The sequence below is a fragment of the Eriocheir sinensis genome, chromosome 45 (genome assembly GCF_024679095.1).
Source record: "Eriocheir sinensis breed Jianghai 21 chromosome 45, ASM2467909v1, whole genome shotgun sequence".
Taxonomy (NCBI): Eukaryota; Metazoa; Arthropoda; class Malacostraca; order Decapoda; family Varunidae; genus Eriocheir; species Eriocheir sinensis.
Window position 1 is genome coordinate 7302304 of NC_066553.1, and position 17982 is coordinate 7320285.

General features: G+C 45.2%; 3 protein-coding genes across 3 annotated transcripts in view; 1 reads left to right on the forward strand and 2 right to left on the reverse strand.

Moving 5' to 3' along the window:
- Positions 1-7598: 7598 nt before the first annotated feature.
- On the forward strand, positions 7599-10093 carry LOC126980793 (uncharacterized). Its single transcript, XM_050831077.1, has 4 exons — positions 7599-7607; positions 8664-8976; positions 9301-9693; positions 10080-10093. The coding sequence occupies exons 1-4, from the start codon at positions 7599-7601 to the stop codon at positions 10091-10093; spliced, it is 729 nt and encodes a 242-aa protein (XP_050687034.1).
- A 3387-nt stretch (positions 10094-13480) lies between these two features.
- On the reverse strand, positions 13481-15944 carry LOC126980689 (uncharacterized). Its single transcript, XM_050830822.1, has one exon. It carries the CDS (start codon positions 15708-15710, stop codon positions 14493-14495), a length of 1218 nt encoding a protein of 405 aa, XP_050686779.1. The 5' UTR covers positions 15711-15944; the 3' UTR covers positions 13481-14492.
- Positions 15811-17982, reverse strand: part of LOC126980688 (CD151 antigen-like) — a 58243-nt gene continuing 56071 nt past the window's right edge. Inside the window, exon 6 of the mRNA XM_050830821.1 lies at positions 15811-16094. Coding sequence (XP_050686778.1) covers positions 15951-16094 — 144 coding nt within the window. The 3' untranslated portion in view covers positions 15811-15950. The remainder of the gene's footprint in view (positions 16095-17982) is intronic.

The window sequence follows — 17982 nt, forward strand, 5'->3', positions numbered from 1 at the left end:
AGGTGATTTGTACCTGTCAGCACGGTGATACAGCCGTAGACACGCACCTCCGCCGAGTGCCCCGACGGCGTGCACGTGTAATTTTCTTGGAATCTCATTAGTTTGCATTAAGACGAATGACCATATTAGAATTTTCTTCGTAAAAACGCGACCCCTGACAAGACGTTTCGCGTGCGTGCATACATGGCAGACACACACTATAAGAAATTTAAGAAAATTACTGATAATTTTAGCTCTGCACTTGCACATGCACTTGCCTCGCACTAACGAAGGTGAAGAAGTCGACATAAAGAAGATAAATGTCCAGTGATAAGCAGTGCAGTGCTCAGTGTGGTCCTTGTGACACGCCACGCGACGCCTCGGGCCGACCAGGCGGCGGCACTGTCCCTGACCACCTTTTCTACCTTGCCTGACTCTGATTAGCGGATTTCCAACAAGAAGACATCAAGCTACAGGAATGGAACAAAAAGTGACTGCTACAATTCAATGAAGAAAAACGTAAAGTCCTGCACCTTGGGGAGGGAATATCCAGCATCCAATACCACATGGGAAACACTCCACTATCCACCACAGAGACAAAGACCTCGAAGTATATTTTACCAGGCTAACAGTGAAAACCAAATCCGTGCCAATCGCAGCAGACGGGTTAGTGGAAGTATCTCAGCCCACTCCTCCTTCACCTCCTCTCGCTAGTTCTACAACAATAGTTCTTAAAAGATCTGGATCCCTATGGTGGCGTTGACTGTTTTGGTATATGTTTCCAATATTTTTCAAAGATGTTTTCAGTGTACTTTAGATTCCTGCTCATGGCCCGGCTCTTTTCCTGCTTGCTGGAGAGTACCATCATTATGCCTATATTTAGAGTATCACCATCTTCTTCCGTATCTGAATAATCTTATCAAAAGTCGTTTATCGTCGTGTGTTCATCCGTTATCGAGGTGTTTGGAAAGTTCTAGCTTGTTTCCATCTTGCCAATTTGATTATAGAAAAAAACTGAGCACCGATGACTCAGTTCTGCCTAGTAGTTAAATAAAAGAAATTCTCTCTGAAGCTTCGTGGCGTCCTTCAGTAGCTTGGGGGCACCTTGTTCTGTTTGATGTTGTGGATCAGCCTTCTAACTCTCTTCCTCTTCATTTTTATTTTCTTTTGTCTTCTTCTTCTTCTTCTTCTTCTTCTTCTTCTTCTTCTTCTTCTTCTTCTTCTTCTTCTTGGTGGCATGCTCACACTGAGAATATAAAAAATAGTATTTCAAAAGTAACGGGAGTTATTTACAAAATAAGAAATATTTGTAATGATAATTGTCAAAAATCGATATATCTATCACTTGCCTGCCCATATCTGTTATATTGTTCTGCAACCTGTGGGGGGGGGCTTGTAAAACATATGTTCAAAAATTATTCATTTGTCAAAAAAAGCTAATTCGTATTTTATCTAATAAAAGTATGATCACACAAACCCGATCTTTCGTGAGTTTCAATTCTTTAAATTACATGGCATTATTACTTACCATACCCTTTTATTTGTATACAAGTCACTGAACACTTACCAAACAGATACTGGCTTTAATTTCACGTCGCACAACATAGCAACCAGACGCGCCAGTACTCTCAAACTTCCCTTGTACCGAACCTCCCACGCCCAGCAAAGTGTGTAGACCCGCGGCACCAAATTGTGGAACCAACTTCCAGAGGATGTAAGAAATAACACCTTAAATTCATTTAAAATACAAGTGAAGGAAAGATTAAGAAATTTATATTAGATTGTAATGTAGTTTCCAAGTACATAACACAATATTGTTTTAATCCAGTTGCTATACATATATGTTTGTGTGTGTAACCTATTTACTGGTGTGTATTGTTCTTTTCGTTATTATAATTGCTATTCCTATTATTTATTATAATTATTATAAGTTTTTTTTTTTTTTTGTGTGTGTGTTCATATGTGTGTGTATATGTGCATATCTGTGCACATCTGTGCATATGTACATTTTTATCTGTGTCTAGTATACTCGCACGTGTACTTTCATATGTGTACTCGTGTGTGTGTGTGTGTATGCGTGTACCCGTATCTTGTGTGTACCCGTATGTGTGTATGTGTTCTCCTATGTATGTGTGTATATGTTAACTCATATTTATGCGCGTACTCGTATATGTGTGTGTACGTATGTGTATACTTGTATATATGTGCTTGTATTTATGTGTTCTATATGTGTATATATGTGTATTAGTACATATATGTTCATTTGTATTCTTATCGGTCTTGTGTTTTGTTATATTAGTGTTTTGGTAGGCAGGATATATATGTAGGAAATATGGATTTATATTTATTATTCTAAGAGTAACTCAGTCAAGCCTTTAAAGCAAGCTACATCTGCTAATTAAGTATGTGTAATTCAGCAAAAAGTTCATAAGGGAGCCACGGCTCAATGGACAAGGGATATTAACCATGCATTCAGCAAAACACCTTTGTAATACAAAGAGGCCAAAATAAAACCAATCAATCAATCAATCAATCAATCTTATTATTATTATTATTATTATTATTATTATTATTATTATTATTATTATTATTATTATTATTATTATTATTATTATTATTATTATTATTATTATTATTATTATTATTATTATTATTATTATTATTATTATTATTATTATTATTATTATTATTATTATTATTATTATTATTATTATTATTATCATTATTATTATCATTATTATTATTATTATTATTATTATTATTATTATTATTATTATTATTATTATTATTATTATTATTATTATTATTATTATTATTATTATTATTATTATTATTATTATTATTATTTTCAATATTGTTGCTATCATTATTATTATTATTATTATTATTATTATTATTATTATTATTATTATTATTATTATTATTATTATTATTATTATTATTATTATTATTATTATTATTATTATTATTATTATTATTATTATTATTATTATTATTATTATCATTATCATCATTATCATTATTTTTGTTATTGCTGTTGTTATCATTAATTTTATTATTATTGTTATTGGTATTGGTATTACTGCGGCACGTGATGACTGCCAGCCATGATGACCTCTTGCCTAAACTCCCTACCATATGAGTTTGCTCTCTCTATAATGAGACAGTGTTTGAAAGGGTGAAATTATCGTGTTTCTGTGAATAGTAGTTAACGCAGAATGCTTGGTGTTCATTCTTGTTGTTCTTGTGTTCCTCATAAAGGTGTGTAGGTCCTTGGCTGTTCATTAGATATTCAAACGACTTATTCGAGGTGAAGGTGAACACATTGTCCTGCAGTGCAGATGACGCTTCCCTCCTGCCCATTATTCTTTCTCCTAGTTTGTCAACATGTCTCTGAATCATTAACCACAACTTTGTCTGCAATTTATAGCTGGTGCCAAAAGCGTAATATGCAATAAAATCCCATAAAGAGTAAAGACATGATTATTTCAGTCATCTCTTCATAATACCTGCTCTTGAGACGCTGTTTATAAACCATTAGTTAATAAATGTTTCGATTTTGGTGTCATTTTGGATTCAAAGTTAACATTTAAGGTGTTATTCGTTCTGCCGCTGAGAAGCTTGGCACATTTAGATTGGTATTCAAAGTTTGCACAGAGTCCTCAATTTCTGTCAGTTGTTTCTGATGTTACGTTCTCCCTGTCATTGAGTATCGCGCGCCAGTCTGCTCTTCTGCTGATGGATATCTCTTGGCACCAGTCAGCAGAGTTTTCGAATATCTAACTTTCTCTGCGGTATGTGAACTTTAACATCGTCGTGCAATCACTGTTCTTTGCATGTTATTCACAATTGAGTATAATGGATCTGATTCGCACAGCAGCGTTCCAAATATATTTATATCACCTATAGAGTTTTACCAACTAGATATTTCTTAACAAATGTGGTATCGCAGCAGCCAGTGAAGTATCGTACAACCAGAGCCGTCTTCTCCTAAGTGCTATTTGTCAGGAACTCCTTGCCTTTTCATTATGTGTTGATGAGAATGGTAACACACCCTCAGCTGAAAGTGAATTCATAATTATTAGATCCGTAACGTAATCATGTATGAGTCACCCTCGGTTTAAATTTCTCTCTTCCGATAATTAAAATCTAACAGGATATCTTTTTCTCATAATGATTTATTGTTGCCTGGCCTCTCCGTTTGCCTAATCTTACTTCTTTTAATTTTTGTAACCTATAAAATTTGTGCTCTTTCAGCTCTTTTTTATAACTCTGTGCTCCCCACTACAACAACAACAACAACAACAACTACTACTACTACTACTACTACTACTACTTGTATTTCTTCATTCCATTTATATAATTAGTATCACCATCGCAAATACCACCATTAAGAGAGATAGAAAGCGTTATGCATCACACACACACACACACACACACGCATTATCGCCCACCCATCAACAGTTCCACTCTCAGCGTAATGGCTCGCCGCGTCACTTCGTCTACGCAACCCTTGGCGTCGCGGGCCCCTTACAATGCACAACCTTGGAGGACTCTCAGGCTCGCCCCTCGACACCCACGCAACCGCCGCCCCTCCCACGCCCTCTACTTTTCCCGTGCTTCTCTGGGCTTTGACAAATGAGGGTTTCCAAGCAGTATTCCTCACTGTGGCGCCATCTCGAAGCGTGTCACAACAGGAAGGAGTTATTTGCGTCATCTCAGTGTTGGGTCCGTGACGGTGATGGTGGAGGAAAAGGTTTGTTTCCTCAAGTACTCGGTGTGGGGTGGGCAAAGTCTTCCTCCTCATCTGCAGCTTCATGGTCCGCACACCTGCCGCGCTTAATTATGCAAATCGAGGAGGGAAGGAAAGGGGGAGAGCGGGAAGGTCTGAGAGGGGAGGTGTTTGGGAAAGGGACGTCGGGGCGTGTGTAGGCATGCTGATATTTTTTTTCTATTTTCATTTTTTTCCTCTTTTTCTTTTTTTTTCCTCTTGCTTCTTATCATTCGCGTTCATTTTCTTACTCTACTTCTTCTATTATTTTCCTTTTTTTCTCCTCTTTCCTCCTTCTATAATTATGTTCTCCACTTTCTCCTTTTCCTACTTTTCCTCCTCCTCCTCCTCCTCTGCTTTTTCTTCCTCCTCCTCCTCCTCGTCCTCCTTCTCCTCCTCCTTCTACTCCTCCTCCTTCTCCTTCTACTCCTCCCCTAGTCATCATCATCATCATTATTATCATTATCATCATCACATCTATTATTCCTTGTAGTTCAGCAGTCTCCTTCGTAACTTCCGCCACAGTGATTGACCGGCTAATGGAGAAGGAAAATAATGACGTTGATTTATATTTTTTTCGTCTTTGGCCCCAATTTTTTAAGGGCCACATGAATATTTTCCGGCAACGTTATGACGATATTAGCTTTTCTGTTTTGATTTTCTTCCTCTTTTTCGCATCTTCTTTTTTGCTTCTCTTGCTTCTTGTTATTCGTGTTTTTATTCTTACTCCAATTCCTCGACTTTTTTTCTTTCTCTTCTCTTTCCTCCTTCTTCTATATGTTCTCCACTTTCTCCTTTTCCTACTTCTCCTCCTCCTCCTCCTCCTCCTCCTCTTCCGTCCACGCCGTCAATAACAGTTTTTTTTTTTTTTGTCCCCTTTTGCTGTTATTTCAAGAGCCACTTGTCAGACTTTTTTTGTGTATTTTCGTCCGTATCGCCCGTTTACTTTTAAGGTCACTGATATAACAGTTTTTTTGTGTAATATTCAAGGCCGCAGCTTTACCAACTTCCTAGGGATTCAACACGTTTGTTTATGCCAATCTTAACCTTCCGTCACCCTCCACTCATCCTACCGAGAGACTCCGAAGAAAATGATAGATGGAGTACAAACCTTTCGATGACGATCACGGAAACGGGAGGACGGTCTGAACCAAACACACATACACACCGATAACAGTTGTCAGAGGCCTTGGATGACGACTATGAAGTTGTAACACATAAAGACCTTTGAAAGAGCACCGAAAGGGAGGAGTAAGTGAGCGCCCAAGGCCTTCAGTCTCAGCAGGATACAGTAATTACCATAAAGACTCCTCCGTGCTTATGTCATCTTCTTTTACTGTGAAGCCTCGCCATTCATCACCTCCCCCGGCATTGAGGAAGCCTGGCCCGCCTCACCCCAGGCTCCCCCTCGAGTGGCTTCAAAAAGTCCCCCTGCAACACCCCGGCACAGGTGAGAGGGAAAGTATATAAGGGGACGTGAACAACCGGTGACGCTTCACTCTCCGTCTGCCAGGCCAAGGACGAGCCTGCCGGAGCCAAGGAACCAAGATGAAGCTTGTGAGTACACGACGTTCTTGAGTTACTAGGATGAAGATGGTGCCTGTAGTGACGTGTTTGTAGTAGTTGTAGTTTTGCTTATAGTGATGGTAGAGTTGGTTGTTATGGTGGTAGTGGTTCAAATGTTCATCAAGCAGTAGAGCAGTGTGTGTGTGTGTGTGTGTGTGTGTGTGTGTGAGAGAGAGAGAGAGAGAGAGAGAGAGGGAGAGGGAGAGGGAGAGGGAGAGGAAGAGAGAAAGAGAGAAAGAGAAAGAGAGTGTAGGAATGAGTGAGTGAGAAAGGAAGAGAGAAAGAGAGAAAAAGAAAGACAAAGAAAAGAAGACAAAAAGACAAAGAAAAAGAAAAAGAGAAAGAGAAAGAGAAAGGCTTGGAGACAAAAATAGACAGGTGGGCAGACATAGACAGACAAAGACAGCGAGAGAGAGAGCGTTTGCGTGTCACTTTACACTATACTTTACATGACACATCTCCCCCTCACATGATACTGCATGGTCGGCGGGTCGGTGCCAGCGTTGTCAGGTTATCGTACTCGCGCATTGCATTTTCCGAGTTTCTGGTCGATAACTCTAGCAAAAAAGAGCGAAAACCATCACTCTTTAATAGTTTCAACGATAACTTTAATTTTCTATCGTTGTTTATGTGATTACGACGGCCTTGGAGCCTAAAAATGGTAAATGTAATGCTCAGAGTACGACAATTTGATAACGCTGGTCGGTGCTGGGTTGCCTCCAAGCGGCTCTCCATCCCCGGCGGCGACTCGATCGTAATTACAACATGCTTAGACCGGCAGCGGGAAAGTGATTAATGAAAACTGCGTGGCGTTATAATTGTCATAACTTTTCCCGGGGATGAAAGCGGAACCTGCCATTAATAACACCGTGATTATACATTCTAGTGACTAATATAAATAATTTCATAAGCTCTGTGGCCGAGATCCGCCCCTCTCTCTCGTTAGTGTGTATGTGCGTGTTTTTTTTTTTTTTTTTTTTTTTTTGGGGGGGGGGAGGCTTACTGTCCAGACTCGGGGTCGTCGGAGCGTGTCTGTCTGTCTGTGTCTGTCCCCCTGTCTCGGGATGATGCACGGCCGTCGCCCCGCCGTGCCCTGTCCCCCTCACGCCTGGATCAAAGGCACACTCGATCAGGCTCCGCGGCCGCCACACATCCTTGCGACAGGGCGGAATGGGAGGGGTCATGATGGCGGCAGCGGCGGTGGTGGTGGTGATAGTGGTGGTAGTGGTTTTGGTGATAGTTGTGGTGGTGATTGTGATAGTGGTGGTTGGGTCAGGTTGGGATGGCGTCGGTGAGAGTGGTAGTGGTTATGTTGGGATGTTGGTGGTGTTGGTGGTAGTGGTTATTTGGTCAGGTTGGGATGGTGTCGGTGAGAGTGGTAGTGGTTATGTTGGGATGTTGGTGGTGTTGGTGGTAGCGGTTATTTGGTCAGGTTGGGATGGTGTCGGTGAGAGTGGTAGTGGTGAATGGGTTATGTTGGGATGTTGGTGGTGTTGGTGGTAGTGGTTATTTGGTCAGGTTGGGATGATTTTGGCTTTGGCAGTATTAGCAGGTTGTGATTGTGATGGTGGTTTTGGAAGTAATGGCAGTATAAGTTGTGTGTGTGTGTGTGTGTGTGTGTGTAAGTAGTTGTAGTTACATTAAAACTGTTTCTGTATGAAGTTATTTCTCTTTCGCTTTCATCCGCAGCTCATTTTTCCGCTGGGACTCTTTATGCATGGAGTGACACTAATTCACTTTTATTTGTTGTTCTTTAAAGTTTCATCACCTGAGACAACACTCTTTCCCTGTTGTCTTCTCTTAGCAATGTCATCGCCTCTTGGGTTCAGATGGGAACGTTACTAAAGGGACTATTACACTGGGCAAATTTTCCGTGGATCTTCAGTCAAACCACGATTTCCGCTAGCGTGGTCCTCAATTGTTTCTTATTATTGCTGCTGATAATGGTGAGTAATACCGTCGTCTTTCAGTGAAATCTACCGTAGCTTTGGAAGATCGTGGCCACGTCAGAAGACCACGGAAATATCAGAACCACGCCAGCGGAAATCGTGGTTTGACTGAAGATCCACGGAAAATTTGCCCAGTGTAATAGCCCCTTTACCCTACTATTTCTATGTCATGGCCTCGCTTCACTGGAGTACCACGGCAGCTCTTCTAGGAAATAGTACACACAAAACATATTTTGCCTCGTTGTACCTGTAGAATAATCCCTCACTCGCCTTATTATATTTTGTGAGGTGCATTCCCATCTTGTATGCCACACACAGTATTGCATTATCCACCAACAATAAATTCTACGGTACCTTACCTCATCCACTTAATCTTAACCTACCTGCCCCTTCCGCAGACCCAGTGGGCGGTGGCCCTCCTGCTGGCCCTGACGGCGGCGCTCACCCATGCCGAGCCCGCCCCCGATGCCCTGGCCGATCCTGACCCCACCAAGGGAGGAGGCGGCGGAAGGCGGCAGAGCTATGGGCGCATGATGTACCGGCCCGTCATGATGATGCGAAGCTACGGCGGCGGCGGCGGCGGCGGCAAGGGAGGCGGTTTTGGCGGAGGAAAGGGCGGAGGAAAGGGCGGAGGCTTCGGTGGAGGCTACGGAGGAGGAAGAGCGAGAACCTTCGGCGGAGGAAAAGGTGGATTATTCGGCGGAGGCAAAGGTGGAGGAAAAGGTGGAGGAGGAGGAGGTGGCTATGGAGGAGGAGGAGGAGGAAAAGGTGGAGGATTCGGAGGAGGAAAAGGTGGAGGCTTCGGAGGAGGCAAAGGTGGAGGAAAGGGGGGAGGAGGAGGAGGAGGAAGGGTCCGCTACGTGATTGTTCAAGGAGGATACGGAGGTAGTGGAGGAGGAGGATACGGAGGTGGTGGAGGAGGAGGATACGGAGGTGGTGGAGGAGGAGGAGGAGGCAAGGGTGGAGGGGGCAAGGGTGGAGGGGGCAAGGGTGGATTATTTGGAGGCATATTTGGAGGCTTTGGTGGCGGGAAAGGAGGTGGGAAAGGAGGTGGATTCCGCGGTGGGTACGGAGGTGGAGGAGGCAAGGGCGGTGGATTTGGAGGAGGCAAGGGTGGAGGAGGAGGATATGGAGGTGGAGGAGGCAAGGGCGGTGGATTTGGAGGTGGTAAGGGTGGCCTATTTGGAGGTGGATTCGGTGGAGGCAAGGGAGGTGGAGGAGGATACGGAGGAGGCGGTGGAGGTGGCAAGGGTGGAGGTGGTAAGGGAGGCCTATTTGGAGGTGGATTCGGTGGAGGCAAGGGAGGTGGAGGAGGATACGGAGGGGGCGGTGGAGGTGGCAAGGGTGGAGGTGGCAAGGGTGGTGGTCTGTTTGGAGGTGGCAAGGGTGGTCTATTTGGAGGTGGATTCGGTGGAGGAAAAGGAGGTGGTAAGGGCGGAGGAAAGGGTGGTGGTGGAGGATACGGAGGAGGCGGTGGAGGAGGAGGATACGGAGGAGGCGGTGGAGGAGGAGGATACGGAGGAGGTGGTGGAGGAGGAGGATACGGAGGAGGTGGTGGAGGAGGAGGATACGGAGGTGGTACGAGTGGAGGAGGTGGACACGGTGGCGGAGGCTACGTGATGAGCGGGTATGGAAGATGAAGAGGCTGGTGAAAGGGAAAAAGTATTGCCGCTCCTTGCTCTCCATCTCATTGTCTGCCCTTTCTCCTTCTCCCTCTTCTTATCCCTCTTCTAAACCCTTCCTCTCCACCTGAAAATCTCCCACTCGGCATGACCTAACCTGAGCCAGACGCTACTCTTCGCCTCCACCTCCAGAAATCGTCCACTAAGAAACTCCCATCGTCCAGTGCCTCCGCATGTGTTCCCTTCGCCTCGTTGCCCTCCACGATTGGTACACTAAACTTGCATCATCTAGTCCCACATACACCGTCGTTCAACACTGTCCCGTCCGTAGCCAGTCTTCGATCTTCGTTGCTCTTGTATACCCCATGTTCCTCCTTCAGTCCGCTCCTCAGTATCAGCCATTGTACGGTGTTCCAATATTCCTTATCCTTCCTTCCTCCAATATCTCCGGCCAATAGCCCCACCTGTCCCTCTTACTCCCTGCGCCTCGGGTCTCACCATGGCCTGGTCTCACCCACCCTACACCTTGGCAACAGCTCCTGCGTCGTTCGTCCCCCGCGGCACTCTTCGTCTGGCCTCACCTTCCTGACGACTCGAGGCGCCGTTTCACTTCTTGCAACATCCTCTCCCGAGTGTTCCGAGTGTTCCGTAGTTTTTTAAGTATCTGTGTATGTACAATCTTCTTGTTTTGTAATAAATGTTATGAATTGATTTACTTTTCTCTTACTCCTGTTTTTTTTATCACTTGTTCTTGCGATGATTATGATATACTTGGGGGTGCGGAGTTCATAGTACTTTTGTCAACGTGCCTCAGCAATTTAAAAAGAGTGAAAGTGTCTGGTAAAATTATGTGCACGCAAAATGTAATATGTAATAACTAAATTGAAAGCGTCATTACGTAACAACCTTTCATACGGTGGATCATATCGCCCCCAGGGGATTTTGGCCAAAGCGAACGCGTTGCGCACCGCTCCAGTAAGCAACCAACCCTCCCTAGCAGGTTCATTATAAAGCAATGTCCCTGTGTAAGGTTCGTGGAGTACAGTGGTCAGTGAACCACACTCAGCATACCATTCGGGATCAAAAATATATACCAAAGATGCTCTCAAAAGTAAAAGTAATACAGGGAACAAAAAATTAGCAAAACACTCTCCATGTGAGACCCTTTTCTCACTTATTCTCACTCATCCTTTCCCTTTCATGTGGGAAAGCAAAGTTACGTTAGTTTATGTGTGTGTGTGTGTGTGTGTGTGTGTGTGTGTGTGTGTGTGTGTGTGTGTGTGGCGTGCATGCGTTCTTGTGTGGGTCAATATGTGTGTGTGTGTGTGTGTGTGTGTGTGTGTGTGTGTGTGTGTGTGTGTGTCGTGCATGCGTTCTTGTGTGGGTCCATATGTGTGTGTGTGTGTGTGTGTGTGTGTGTGTGTGTGTGTGTGTGTGTGTGTGTGTGTGTGTGTGTGTGTGTGTGTGTGTGTGTGTGTGTGGCGTGCATGCGTTCTTGTGTGGGTCCATATGTGTGTGTGTGTGTGTGTGTGTGTGTGTGTGTGTGTGTGTGTGGCGTGCATGCGTTCTTGTGTGGGTCCATATGTGTGTGTGTGTGTGTGTGTGTGTGTGTGGCGTGCATGCGTTCTTGTGTGGGTCCATATGTGTGTGTGTGTGTGTGTGTGTGTGTGGATAAGACATTCAGTGGCACCAAACAGAGGACACTGTTGACTTAATGCAAAGAGTAGCCGAGTGAGGAAAACATTTCTCCATTAAGTTTTACTGCCTTGTGAACTTTACTGCCTGCCTGAATAATTGTTTTCTGAGCGTTCGCGTTTCACTATCTTTCGTAGGACTTTCATTCATACTTGTTGCTTTAAACTTCCTATACAAGAGCAATACTTTGGGTGTTGTATTTATAGGTGTCTTGTGGTTCTGCATCTGATCTTTCATTTCGAAGGTTTTTATATATTTTTTGTCCAGTGCAGTAAACAACCGGCGTCTCCCGTGGTCGAGTCGTATAGTAAAACGCGGGAGCCTAACAAGAAATATTGCGCACCGAGGCAATTCCTTTTTTCCCTCTCGGTTTCCATCATACACTTTACATAATTTCTGGGAAACTTCCATTAACTTTTCATCGCCTCTCCCTCTCCACCGACCTCCTTCCTCCTCCACCCACCTCTCCTTCACGCACCACCTTCCTCCTCCACTCACCCCCCTTCCCCTCCAGCCATCTCCCTACACTCGCTCCACCTCCCACCCACCACCCACCTCCCCACTCCCTGGTCTTCACTCTTCCTTCATACAACTTCTATTAACCGTTATATATATTTCATGAAGACATATTTATCATACTATGCTCTCAGATTAATGGCTAAGTTTGAGAAAGGTTCGCCAGTTTCTTTTTACTTTGTTTCCTTGTATGTTACTTTTGGCATTGTTGTTACTACCATTATTATTATTTTTTCATGACTAGTGTTGTTTGTTGCTACTGCTTTACTCTTATCACCATTTAAGTGGGAGGTGGTGGTGGTGGTGGTGGCGCCTCTTGTGGCCCGTTAACCTTCTCCCCCCAACGCCTTTACCTGCAATGGCGGCTCCTGGCCTTCACCTGTCACGTGTCGGACCCAAGCACGCGTCTACGTATCCATGCCTGAGCTCTTTCTCCTCCTCCCTCACGCGTTCATGTACCTGGGTCCTGAGCTCTCCCCCTTCCCTCCTCCTCAGTCCTCACCCACCTCCTCTTACCTGTAATGATCCTTTTCTCATTCTTTCTCTCTCTCTCTCTCTCTCTCTCTCTCTCTCTCTCTCTCTCTCTCTCTCTCTCTCTCTCTCTCTCTCTCTCTCTCTCTCTCTCTCTCTCTCTCTCTCTCTCTCTCTCTCTCTCTCTCTCTCTCTCTCTCTCTCTCTCTCTCTCTCTCTCTCTCTCTCTCTCTCAGTTTTTCTTCATTTTTCTTAGTTATTATCTACATTCTTTTTCCTTCTCCCCCTTTCCCTCTCTCTCCCTTACCACATCGCTCCTTCCTCCTCTTCTCATAGTTCTCTTCTTATTGGACTCTCTTCCCTTTCTGCATCAGTTTCTTCCCCTCACTCACTTCTTCCTCAATAGCAACTTTTTTTCCCCAAACTTTCCTCCTCCTCTTCCTCATCGTCACTTCCCTCATCCTCATACTTTTCTCTCACACACGCTCACACCCTCCTTTCCCCGCCTGATTACACCTCTCCCGGAATATCGACTTGCTTGCCCACCTCACCCATATTCCTCGAGCTCCCTTGATAATGATGTTGATGATGATGCTATTGTTGCTGATTGCGTGTTTGTGTGTTTGTGTGTGTGTGTGTGTGTGTGTGTGTGTGTGTATTTACCTAGTTGTATCTACCTAGTTGTAGTTTTGCAGGGCCTGGGTTTTACGCTCGTGTGGTCCCGTCTCCGTATCTGCATTTATCCAACCTTGTGTGTGTGTGTGTGTGTGTGTGTGTGTGTGTGTGTGTGTGTGTGTGTGTGTGTGTGTGTGTGTGTGTGTGTGTGTGTGTGTGTGTGTGTGTGTGCGTGAAAGTCGGCAAGAAGAGAATTTTGCAAGAGAAAAGGTAAAAATAATCATATAAATTTGAAACTGTTTTTTAGCATATTTTATTAAAGTACTTAGTTCTTTATTACTTACACACTGACAACAGGTTTATTAAAGCTAAACATGCATCTTTCAAACAAGTGTAGGCTCGGCTTTACAACCAGCTTATTATGACTTAAGTAAGTTGTACCCCTTTCACTTATCAACTACGAGAACATACACGTCAAAAATGTGGTTGATTTGCGTCTAATGTTTCATCTTTTCGTCGTCACATATCTATAACACACAAGTAAGTATGATCATTATTTCCTCGGAGCTTTATTTATCTCCTTTCTTCTCTCTGTTGTATTGTTTTACCTGTACAGGAACTCAGGCAGCAGGTGGTTTCTATATTCATATGTTCATTATATCGCAATCAGGAATAGTAGGGAAATTATCTTTACTTAGAAATTCTCAGAAAGAGTAAGATTTGAGGAGTGTGACAGGAGGTGCATATTCACGACTCAGACAAAAAAGAAAAGAAAAGAAAGCGTCAGTAAGATATTTACATGCAGAGGCAGGAGTGTGGAGGAGTGACCCGCAACACTTGGAGGAAGGCAGGTTGCGTGCATAATGGAAAGGTGGCCAGACCAGGAACCAAAACGGGGCCGCACGCATCGCCCGCCCCAGGAAGTGTTCTTAAAAGAGGAAGAGTGTGGGTGCTCGCTTACTCTACTGGAGATCATGCGATGTGGTCTGGACTTTCTGCCGGAGTGACGAAATGTTATGCCTCTCTCAGCTTTATTTGGAAATATGTTTCAATGCAAGAGATTTACAGAGGGAGATTTAGAGTCTAATTAATTCATTTCAGCGTTCATATGAAGATTTTTTTTTTTGTCTAATAGTAATAGAACCCGCATCAGTCTAATAATACGCTCACATCATCACTATTGAATTTATTTCATACGAGAAAAATACAGGTATACTGCTTTTAATTCAGTGGCCTCGTTTTGTTTTTGTTCTAGTAACCTATTTTTATCAAGGTTTGCGTTCCAGTTTACGTGTATCTCTAATTCTCTCAGAAGCTTGTCAATTGCTCGTCACTGATCCTCACAACCTTCAGCTCCTTGTTGAGTCCTCGGTCGCCGTAGCCAATCCTCCAATAGTTCCCCGGAGTCTTGTTGGCCTTCCGTGTCTCATACTTTCTTTCCCTCATGTCTTTCACTCTTTTGTTTTCGGTGAACATCCTCTCAGCCTCCAGTTTTCTCTCTCTTTGATTTTTCATCCTGATATTCCTGTCAGCCTTGGCGACCCACACTGTGTCTTGTTCTTTGTAAATCCATTCTTCTTCCCTCACGCATTTGTCAGGCTCTTTCTCTGTCCACTTTGCCTTAAGCACTTTTTTCTCACTTTCTTCCTCCCTCCTCCTCCTTTCAGCGTCCCAGAATAATATCCCACGCTTGACAAACCCATATTCCTCCTCCTCCTCCACCTCCTGCTGCTCCACTCTCTTTCCTTCCCCTTCCTCACCATGTTCTTTCTCTTTTTGCAGGTCAAATGGAGGTCTTCGGGGCTTGTATGTGTTCATTTCTTCCCTGCTGGCCAAAGGTACGTGATCAACCGGAATTTTTGCTTTTGGAACGCTTAGCGCCGTTTTCCTGGTCGTGTAGCTGACGTCGGACAAGTTGTCACTATGATAGTCTTCCAGTTTTCTTATGGTCGCCTCCGTCAGCCAGTTGGTTCGATGTTGTGTTGGGGTTCTCGCCGTCGTCACCTGCAGCTCATCCCGCCGCCTCATGATCTTGTCCTCGACGCTGCCATAGTGGTTTCTCCTAATCGTCGGCACTTTGTCTTGTCTGTACCGCCAAGGCTGCCCTCCCCTGTAGTCCACACTGCTCTCCCTACCGTCACCTTGGTCTCCAGACGTAATTGTTTTGTGTCTCGCCCGGGTGTCTCTTCGATCTCCCTCAGGAAAGGTGTGTCTGTTGCTACCTGTAACCCCACGCATTTCTCCCCCTCTTTCGTTGCCGTACAGGTCCCCAAATCCATTCTCTTTTTCTCTCCGCCCGATATATTCTTTGCGCTGGACCAAACTCCCTCCAGCTAGCCCCCTCTTCGGGTTACTGGCTCCAATTTCACTCTTTCCACTCAAAGTAATGGCACCGAGGCCGATGAATTCACCACGCCCGCCCAGTCCACCACGCCCACGCAGCCCCGCCCTGGGAGTGTGCCAGCGGCCTGCCTCTATGTGGTTGATGGAGGCATATGGAGTCCACTCATCGAGGATCTTTTCCATGCGGGTCAACTCCTCGATGTCCCCAACGCTGCGATGTCCCAGCTGGCTGAGGTGAGAGCCCTCACGTCGCCGCCCAGACGGTGTAAAGCTGAATCCTCCCTGAATATTCGGGGGATCGTGGCCGGGCCTCCTCTCACTCTTCGGCGGCTCCTGGTAGGGCTTAATGGTGGAATGCGCGGCGGAGCTGGTGTGGTTTATGCTCCGTTCATGGCTGCGAGTGGCGGGCGTGGTGGCGTGGTGCTAGTCCTGAGTCGATCTTATGGCGCGGCAGAGGGAAGCGGCAGCAACCAAACCAGCCACTTCCAGCACTCCCACCCCAACGCCCACGCCCGTGATGAGGCCGCTCTGAGCCTGCACCCAGCCCACCACGCGGCCGACGCAACCCTGTGGATGGTGAAGAAGGGATCGTTAGTGTGCCAATGTTGACCCAAATAATGAAGGAGCGCACACTCCCCCGTCCCCCAGGGCAGGCAAGGAAGGACCCCTGCAGGAGCTCTTGCCTCAATTTACACGTTTCTTGAGTTTATAGCCAAAGAGACCGCTGAAGAAAAGTGCATGAGCCTCCATTTACTTTCTAGATTAGGTCATATGCATTTTAGCACGCCGTCACACGAGAAAATTGCGCCGGGCGCGCGTGCACGCGAGTGCGCGCACACACACACACACACACACACACACACACACACACACACACACACACACACACACACACGCGCGCGCGCGCGCGCGTCCTAATTAACTGGCACCACCCGAGGCCCCAACCTCCATGCCTCAGCGCGACACCTTCCCCTTAAGGACTAGGTACGTACTCGAGGACAAACACGGCAATAAATTACGTTAATTACCCCTGCCAACCCCTCACCCCCCCTAAAGTGACTCCTCGCAGTGCATTCCTGCTCGAATTCTTGCCGATGAAAACACGTACAATGGCTCCTCCCGCCCTGTCATTCCCAGCCATGCAGCAGCTTCATGATAATCGATAATTCGTTAATGAAACATGTGCACGTGTGACAAAGGCGTACAAAGAGACGCGGCGCAGCGATATGGTCCGGCCGGAAAGACCTTCGATTCTCCCCTGCGTATTGGAAACTTTAACAAAAGGTGAAAGAACCCAGAGAATCCAATCTTCATCGCATTAGGACTGAATGATCCAACCACCCCGTCCCCGACAGGCGTAATGGAGGAATGAGTCAGCATCTTCCCTCCGCGCCTGAGCCCCTGGTCTGCCCCTGCTGACCGTGGCGGCACCAGCACCAGCAGTAGCAGTAGCAGTCACCTTCATTCTGATTATCTGCCGCACGCGAACACCTCGTCCTTTTCCTCGGCAGACGAGCTGCGGCGTTTCTTTTCGTCCTCTCGGGTAGACTGCTTGTGCGTCTCGTTTTGTTTTCGTTTTAGAAAATGGAAAAAAGTAATATTTGTCACATGATTTTTGTCTGAGCCACATTGTTACCGGCCGCCATAAAAGACTTCATGTGTCTGGAGGCGGGGCGGGGCGGGGCGGACAGGTAGCAGTGCCGCTCCGGCTTTCAGCAAAACAACGTCTTGAACATAACTTTCCGTCCCGCAACTTTGCCCGGAAATTAAATCTTTGGGCTAACTTTGCTTATTATGTCCCGCCCACAGCAACAAAATTTATCCTTAAAGAGAGAGGCAGAATTTTCTTCTTGGTTAATGGAAACCCAAACAAGTGGAGTCTCCCGAATGTAATGTGAAAAGAAAAATATTAATAAAATGAACTGGTGTTGTTGAAAACTCGAATCACCAAATATATGCGTACGTGTGTAAAAAAGACGGGCGACATCGTCAAACTCTTAAGAATAAGTTCGGTGTTGTCAGACGCTTCCACCCCTCCCGTTAGTTAATCTAAAGGTCGAAAAGAAAATCAATCGCGTTCTAATGAGTGCTTTTTAGGTTCGTGGTACAGAAGGGTCAAACTACAAGACGGGTCAAAACACTACCTCTGCAAATGCACAAAACTCCTACGGAAGCCTTGTCAAATGTGTATACTTGAGCGCCGAAGTGTTTAAGAACATGACCTTAAGAGCCGTCCCTTTCCTCGACATGTTTATGGAATATTTAGTCGAACAAATTTCATTGTTACACAGTACCTCAAGAAACGCCGTGATCTTCCCCTTGGAGTGGTGAGCGCCTCGCCAGTCCCGGTGTGGTGTCATAAGACATCCCAAGATCGTGAGACATCCCATCCTGAATACATACATGAATTTCGACACTCATGTATATTTATATTATTATGAAAGCAAATGATGAC

What these genes read in the sequence shown, in the direction of transcription:
- LOC126980793 (XM_050831077.1), top strand. An exon ending in ATTATTCGGCGGAGGCAAAG is followed by an intron (nt 8,977 to 9,300) that starts GTGGAGGAAAAG and finishes GTGGCGGGAAAG; the next exon opens with GAGGTGGGAAAGGAGGTGGA.
- LOC126980689 (XM_050830822.1), bottom strand. Translation starts at nt 15,710, where the DNA reads ATGGAAAAGATCCTCGATGAGTGGACTCCATATGCCTCCATCAACCAC.